This window comes from Arachis hypogaea, chromosome 12 (genome assembly GCF_003086295.3).
Source record: "Arachis hypogaea cultivar Tifrunner chromosome 12, arahy.Tifrunner.gnm2.J5K5, whole genome shotgun sequence".
NCBI lineage: Eukaryota > Viridiplantae > Streptophyta > Magnoliopsida > Fabales > Fabaceae > Arachis > Arachis hypogaea.
In genome coordinates, this window is record NC_092047.1 from 104,921,457 (window position 1) to 104,929,907 (window position 8,451).

General features: G+C 28.4%; 1 protein-coding gene and 1 pseudogene across 1 annotated transcript; both read right to left on the reverse strand.

Moving 5' to 3' along the window:
• Window positions 1–528: 528 nt before the first annotated feature.
• On the reverse strand, window positions 529–1,308 carry LOC112728026 (protein SLE2). Its single transcript, XM_025778001.2, has 2 exons — window positions 1,117–1,308; window positions 529–1,015 (listed from the first exon to the last, which is right to left on the reverse strand). Exons 1-2 carry the CDS (start codon window positions 1,232–1,234, stop codon window positions 858–860), a joined length of 276 nt encoding a protein of 91 aa, XP_025633786.1. The 5' UTR covers window positions 1,235–1,308; the 3' UTR covers window positions 529–857.
• Window positions 1,309–3,763: 2,455 nt separating this feature from the next.
• LOC112730427 (uncharacterized) lies at window positions 3,764–7,357 on the reverse strand (annotated as a pseudogene).
• Window positions 7,358–8,451: the final 1,094 nt, after the last annotated feature.

The following is an 8,451-nucleotide window of genomic DNA, read 5'->3' on the forward strand; positions in this document are numbered from 1 at the left end:
GTTTAGTTCTAGTAGTAGTTTGATAATTTGGTGTTTTAGAAATTAGAACTAAAATTGCACCAAAAAAATACTCAGGGAGAACCCAAAATAATCGTATTCTTCAAGCACAAAAATTCAAAATAATTAGTTTGAGTCTGGCTTTACACAGTTTGAACTAAAAACAGAGGACAGTGTGCAATACTTTGATTCCATTATTTCATGGATATGCTTCATCGAATATTCAGGGCTTCAAAGCAAGGTATGAAAGCTAGGCATGATACCAGAAATACAAGCGGCCGTTTATATAACGTAAAATGTGCCAATGACAAACTTGTTTGTCTCATCACTTTCCAGCCAACTGAAGTTAAAATCTTTTTACTCATCAATTTTTAACACAGTTGGGAAAATCTACCAGGAATTAGAAGTATTACTACAGAGATTAATAATTTTATTTTGCCAAATACATGACTAAGCATTACAAAATTGATGTATAGGTTGCAATACTTTGTTAGTTCAGTAGCAAAGATGAAATGATATTTGCACCCGTCATAAGAAAGCATTACTATGCTAAACCACGATTCTAATTCTCTAAAGGAAAATATTAGATTTGTCGTTACATCATTAAACACATCATTACAGACAAACCATACACTCTTACCATCAAACCCTAACAACTAAAACACTAGTAATAATAAGCAGAACCTCTCAATATATGCTAGCTAGCTAGTTATTATTAGAGAACTCTCGACACTGGACCTAAATACCTTGTTATACATTAACCCTAAACTAATCACTACCAAGTACTAATAAATTAAGCACACATACATTAGCAGCTAGCATACATGATTAGGATTATAATGGTACTACTTGTTTTGGTTCTAGGTGGCAAACTTGGACTCATCAATCTCAACACCTTCCTCTTCAGCACGCTCTTCTCCAGATTTCTCCATGGTGCTGAATCCACCCTTGCGACCCATCTCTTGGTACCCTTCTGTTCCCAACTGCTCCCTCCTTGTTTGCCCTCCCTTACTCCTTCCTGATAATGAAACAACATTTTTATATCATATAGTTGCATATTCATTTATATACATAAGTAATATTATTACTGACATAATAATAATAATAATAATTAATAACCTTCAGCAAGATGCTCCTGAGCCTCAAGGGACTTGCCACCAGTTCCACCAGGAACCACAGTCTCTCCCTGTTTTGCCCTTTCATCAAGCTCTTGTCGGTTTTGTTGCTTAGATGCCATGCTTATAACTTATATCTATGCAATAATTTAGTTGACTATACTTGACTCTTAGCTCAATATGCTAACATAGTCCTTAATGAGGCTTTATATAGGCAACAAATTTGTGTTGCATAATTAATGCTAAAATTATTCGATAGTAAGGAAGAAAAATCAAGAACGTGACAGCTACTTAGAAAAGAACAGTGAGCGTGGTCATACATGGACACGTGCGGTGCATGCGTGGCAAAACATAAGACACGCAACGCAACTCTGAAAATGACACGACGTCCTTGGGAATAGGGCAGCTAACTTTTAATATGAGCATGTACTCTTTGTTCGGTTGGCAGGTTTGTATTATACAGTGTTTCTGATAAGTTTCTATAGTTTTTATTAACTTTTAACTAATTTCTCTTTAGCATTGTATTGTTTATTCTTTCAAGTAGGATTGTCAGGTGCTACAATTAATCTCTGATAAAAGTGCCTTCAACCTTGGTCTTCGTAACAATTGCAAATTCGCTTCCTTAACATATGAACTATATGTATTCAATCCATACTCTAAATTTTTCAATTCCATCTTACTTGACACAACTCTGTAACAAATAAATTTACGAGTAAAGTGATAAACAAAGGGCTTGTTTTGGTGAGCTTTTAAGAAAAGATCTTTTTTCGAATTATTTTTTTTAAAAGATCTTATAGATAAGTAAAAGTAATTTTATGTTTGGATATCTCATATAAAAAAGATTTTTTTATCTATCAATTATATTTGGATATAACAATATAAATTTTTTTTTTATTTATTTATTACATGAAAAACATCTTTTTTTTAAAAATTTTTTTTTTAAAAAAAATGTAAATTACAGCTTCTCAAAAAAATCTTTTTTTTTTTTATTTTACTAATACTTTTACTTTTATTACTAAAAATTTACCAAACATTGTTAAAAAATTTAAAAAGATCTTTTTCATTGAAAAAAATCTTTTTTTAATAAAATAATAGCGCCCAAATATACACAAATTTCATCCAATATTTACCTTTCGAATAAATTAAATTTTAAACAAAATAATTAACCTATTAATTTTCAGTTTTCTCTTCCACCCAAACTGATTGTAATAGGATGTTTGAATTAAACGGAATAAAAAGGAAGTTATATATTAGTGTATATCCGACACCCTTGTTTTATAAAAAATTTATGGTAAATTTTACTATATTATTTTTAAATTTATGATAAATTTTACTATATTTTTTTTTTAAAATAATATGTAATTTATTTTGTATGATGTGTCAGTCTATAATGATAATTAACTATATTTATCACTTGAGTTATTCAAAATTCAATGAGAGTTAATATTTTAATTATAATAAAATTATTTTGTAATTTAAATTATTATTTAAAATAGATAATTATATATTATTTTAAAATATTAATAACTAAATTTTTTATTTAAAAATTTACACGATTTATAATTTGATAAAAATATATTGAAAAATGACTAATTTTAATTTCACAAAATACACATTTTATACATAAATAAGAAATGTATATGTTTAATATAATTTTTTTTGTTAAGTGATAACAAATAATGCATGTGCTGCAAGTAAAGGAAATTTAAAAGTGATTTTTTTAAGAAAAAATAAACTGAAAAAAATTAATTATTAATATTTAAAAAAATATATAATAATTTATTTTAAATAATAATTTAATTATTAAATAATTCTACTATAAGTAAGATATTAATTTTTATTAAATTAAACTAACTCAAATGATAAATATAATTAATTATTAAATTAAAACATATTATTTTACAAATTATTTTACATGTTATTTTAGAAAAGATGAGATAATGATACTTGCAAATTTTTTCCAAAATTAAGCCCAAACATTCTTTCCAAAAATTTAGTTCTAGAAAAAGTTTGATAATTTGATTTTAATTTAAAAATTAGAACTAAAATCGTATCTAAAAATATCCGAAGAGTACCCAAAACAATTATATTCTTCGAATACAAGAACTCAAAATAATGAGTTAGATTGAGTTTACACTATTTGAACTAAGAAGGGACAACATGTTGTACTTTAATTCCATTGCTTCATGGATATGCTGATATTTAGGACATGAAAGCAAGATATGAAATGAGAAATGCAAGCAGCACTGTTTATATAACGCAAAGCAAAGTGTGTCAATGACGGACTCTTTTGTCTCATCACTTTTCAGTCAATTAAAGTTAAGATCTTCTTACTCTCCTCCTCCTCCTCCCTCTTCTCGTCAATTTTCAACACAACTGGGCAAATATACTAGGAATTAGAAATATTACGACAAAGATTAATAATTTTATTTTGCCAAATACATGACTGTTTAGGTTGCAATACTTTGTTAGTCTAGCAAAGATGAAATGATATTTGCACCCATCATAAGTAATGACATTATTATGCTACAACATAAACCACGATTCAACTCTCTAAAGGAAAATATTAGATTTGTCATTACATCATTAAACACATCATTACAGACAAACCATATACTCCTACTATCAAAGGCTAACAACTGAAGCACTAGTAATAATAAGCATAACCTGTCAATATATGCTAGCTAGCAGTTATTATTAGAGAACTCTAGACACTGGACCTAAATACCTTGTTATATATTAACCCTAAGCTTCACTACCTAGTACTAATAAATTAAGCACACATACATTAGAAGCTAGCATACATGATTAGGATTATAATAAGATGATGATACTACTTGTTTTGGTTCTTGGTGGTAAACTTGGACTCGTCAATCTCAACGCCTTCCTCTTCAGCACGCTCTCCTCCAGATTTCTCCATGGTGCTGAATCCACCCTTACGACCCATCTCTTGGTACCCTTCTGTTCCCAACTGCTCCCTCCTTGTTTGCCCTCCCTTGCTCCTTCCTGATAATCAAACAACATTTTTATATCATATAGCTGCATATTCATTTATATACATACGTAACATTATTACTGAGATAATAATAATAATAATAATAATAATAATTAATAACCTTCAGCAAGATGCTCCTGAGCCTCAAGGGACTTGCCACCAGTTCCACCAGGGACCACAGTCTCTCCCTGTTTTGCCCTTTCATCAAGCTCTTGTCGGTTTTGTTGTTTAGATGCCATGCTTATAACTTGTATCTATGCAATAATTTAGTTGACTATACTTGACTCTTAGCTCAATATGCTAACATAGTCCTTGATGAGGCTTTATATAGGCAACAAATTTGTGTTGCATAATTAATGCTAAAATTATTCGATAGTAAGGAAGAAAAATCAAGAACGTGACAACTACTTAGAAAGGAACAGTGAGCGTGTCCATGCATGGACACGTGGTGCATGCCTGGCAAAACATGAGTAAGACACGCAACGCAACTCCCAAAATGACACGACGTCCAGTTATTTATTTGGGAATAGGGCAGCAAACTTTTAATATGAGCATGTACTCTTTGTTCGGTTGGCAAATTTGTATTCTACAGTGTTTCTGATAAGTTTCTTTAGTTTTTATTAGCTTTTAACTAATTTCTTTTTAGCATTGTATTGTTTATTCATTCAAGTAGGATTGTCATGTGCTACAATTAAGCTGTGTGATAAAAGTGCCTTCAACCTTGGTCTTCATAACACTTGCAAATTCGCTTCCTTAACATATGAACTATATGTATTCAATCCGTACTCTAAATTTTTCAATTCCAATATTTATCAGTAAAATGATAAACAAATTTCATCCAATATTTATCTTTCGAATAAATTAATTTTTAAACAAAATAATTAACCTATTAATTTTCAGTTTTCTTTCCCACCCAAACTGATTGTAATAGGACGTCTGAATTAAACGGAATCAAAATGAAGGTATATAGTAGTGTATACTCCACAGCCTTGTTTTATAAAAATTTTATGGTAAATTTTACTATATTTTTTTTAAAACAATATATAATTTATTTTGTATGATGTGTCAGTATACGATAATAATTAACTATATTTATCACTTGAGTTATTCAAAATTAAATGAGTTAATATTTTAATTATAATAAAATTATTTTGTAATTTAAATTATTATTTAAAATGAATAATTATATATTATTTTAAAATATTAATAACTAATTTTTTTATTTAAAAATTTACACGATTTATAATTTGATAAAAATATATTGAAAATGACTAATTTTAATTTCACAAAATACACCTTTTATACATAGATAAGAAATAATGTATATGTTTAATATAATTTTTTTAGCTAAGTGATAATAAATAATGCATGTGTTTCAAGTAACAGAAATTCAAAATTGTTTTTGTAAGAAAAAGTGAACTGAAAAAAAAAATAATTATTAATATTTTAAAAAAATATATTATTATTTTAAATAATAATTTAATTATAAAATAATTCTACTACAATTAAGATATTAATTTTTATTAAATTAAACTAACTCAAATGATAAATATAATTAATTATTAAATTAAAATAACATGTTATTTTACATATTATTTTAAAAAAGAGATAAAATTTATCAAATTTTATATATAAAATATTGTTTTATAAAAAATTAACTCTCTCTCTCTCTATAAAAAAATATATAAGCAACCAACAACATTTGTAAATAATATGAATTAATAAGATTAAAAGAGTAAAATCTTAAATTTATAAAAATCTAATCTAAAATTAGTGTCTCTCTGCATGGCCAATATCCATAAATGGCTTTAGATTAAAAACTGAAGTAAACCAAATACAAATAGGCACCATTTTGACACTTTCGCAATTCGTCGGTTCTTAAAAAAATTTTCCCCGCTGAATTCCTCTCAAATTTCTTTGTATTGATTATGAAACATCATAACTGTTGTAGAAGATGATACTTGCAAATTTTGTCCAAAATTAAGCCCAAACATTCTTTCCAAAAATTTAGTTCTAGAAGAAGTTTGTTAATTTGATTTTAATTTAAAAATTAGAACTAAAATCGTATCTAAAAGTATCCGAAGAGTACTCAAAATAACTAGTTAGATTGAGTTCACACTGTTTGAACTAAGAAGGGACAACATGTTGTACTTTGATTCGATATGCTGATATTCAGGACTTGAAAATATGAAATGAGAAATGCAAGCAGCACAGTTTATATAACGCAAAGTGTGCCAATGACAGACTCTTTTGTCTCGTCACTTTTCAGTCAACTAAAGTTAAATTCTTCTTACCACCTCTCTGTTCTCGTCAATTTTCAACGCACAACTGGGCAAATCTACTAGGAATTAGAAATATTACGGCAAAGATTAATAATTTTATTTTGGCAAATACATGACTAAACATTACAAAATTAATGTTTAGGTTGCAATACTTTGTTACTTTAGCAAAGATGAAATGATATTTGCACCCATCATAAGTAATGGCATTATTATGCTACAACATAAACCACTGTTCAACTCTCCAAAGGAAAATATTAGATTTCTCATTACATCATTAAACACATCATGCAGACAAACCGTACATATTAACAACTGAAGCATAAAACAACTGAAGCACTAGTAATAATGAGCATAACCTCTCAATATATGCTAGCTAGTTATTATTAGAGAACTCTAGACACTGGACCTAAATACTTTGTTATATATTAACCCTAAACATCACTACCTAGTACTAATAAACTAAGCACACATACATTAGAAGCTAGCATACATGATTAGGATTATAATAAGATTATGGTACTACTTGTTTAGGTTCTTGGTGACAAACTTGGACTCATCAATCTCAACGCCTTCCTCTTCAGCACGCTCTCCTCCAGATTTTTCCATGGTGCTAAATCCACCCTTGCGACCCATCTCTTGGTATCCTTCTGTTCCTAACTGCTCCCTCCTTGTTTGCCCTCCCTTGCTCCTTCCTGATAGTGAAACAACATTTTTATGCCATATAGTTGCATATTCATTTATATATATTTAACGTAATATTATTATTGAGATAATAATAATAATAATAATAATAATAATAATAATAATAACCTTCAGCAAGATGCTCCTGAGCCTCAAGAGACTTGCCACCAGTTCCACCAGGGACCACAGTCTCTCCCTGTTTTGCCCTTTCATCAAGCTCTTGTTTTTGTTGCTTAGATGCCATGCTTATAACTTATATCTATGCAATAATTTAGTTGATTATACTTGACTCTTTGCTCAATATGCTAACATGGTCATTGATGAGGCTTTATATAGGCAACAAATTTGTATTGCATAATCAATGCTAAAATTATTAGCTAGTAAGGAGGAAAAATCAAGAACGTGACAACTACTTAGAAAGGAACAGTGAGCGTGGCCATGCATGGACACGTGCGGTGCACGCGTGGCAAAACATGAGTAAGACACGCAACGCAACTTCGAGAATGACACGCGTCCAGGCGTCAGTAAGCAGCGAACTTTTAATATGAGCATATACTCTTTGTTAGGTTGTCAGGTTTGTATTCTACAGTATTTCTGATAAGTTTCTTTAATTTCTATTAGCTTTTAACTAATTTCTCTTTAGCATTGTATGGTTTATTCTTTCAAGTAGGATTGTCATGTGCTACAATTAATCTGTGTTATAAAATAAAATAATAAATCTTAAAAGTGCCTTCAACCTTGTGCTTCATAACACTTGCAAATTCACTTCCTTAACATATGAACTATATGTATTCAATTCGTACTCTAAATCTTTTAATTCCACCTAACAAATAAATTTACGAGTAGATTAATTTTTAAAAAAAATATATTTTTTACAATGAAAGACAGATAATTTAATTTAAATTAAGATTTTTAACCTTTGTTATAAAAGTAATTTAGAAATAATGTGTTACTATTGTAAAAAATTTATTAATAATTTTATTTTTTAAATACTAATCTTCTAAATTTTAAAATATAAATTGTAAAAAATTTTATTTATTATTTTACTCTAAATTTATTTTTAATTAACTTCAAGATTTAATTTTTTTATCATTCAAATATCAAATATTATTTATATATTATATTAACCAATGAAATTATTAATCTAACAGCAACAAGTATTTTTGCCAAAAAATAATTTAAATTCAAATCTTTACCTGTGAGAAGCATAGAATTATTAGTCAAATACTCCAACCCCAATTCTTGTTTTTGGTTGGAGTACCGGGCCTAAGCCCACAACCGCAATTCTATCCAATTAAATTGTCAACCTGTTTCGATTGAAACTCTACTTAATTAAATTGGATATTTTTGGCCAGTAAAGATTTATATGCCTTACTATCTT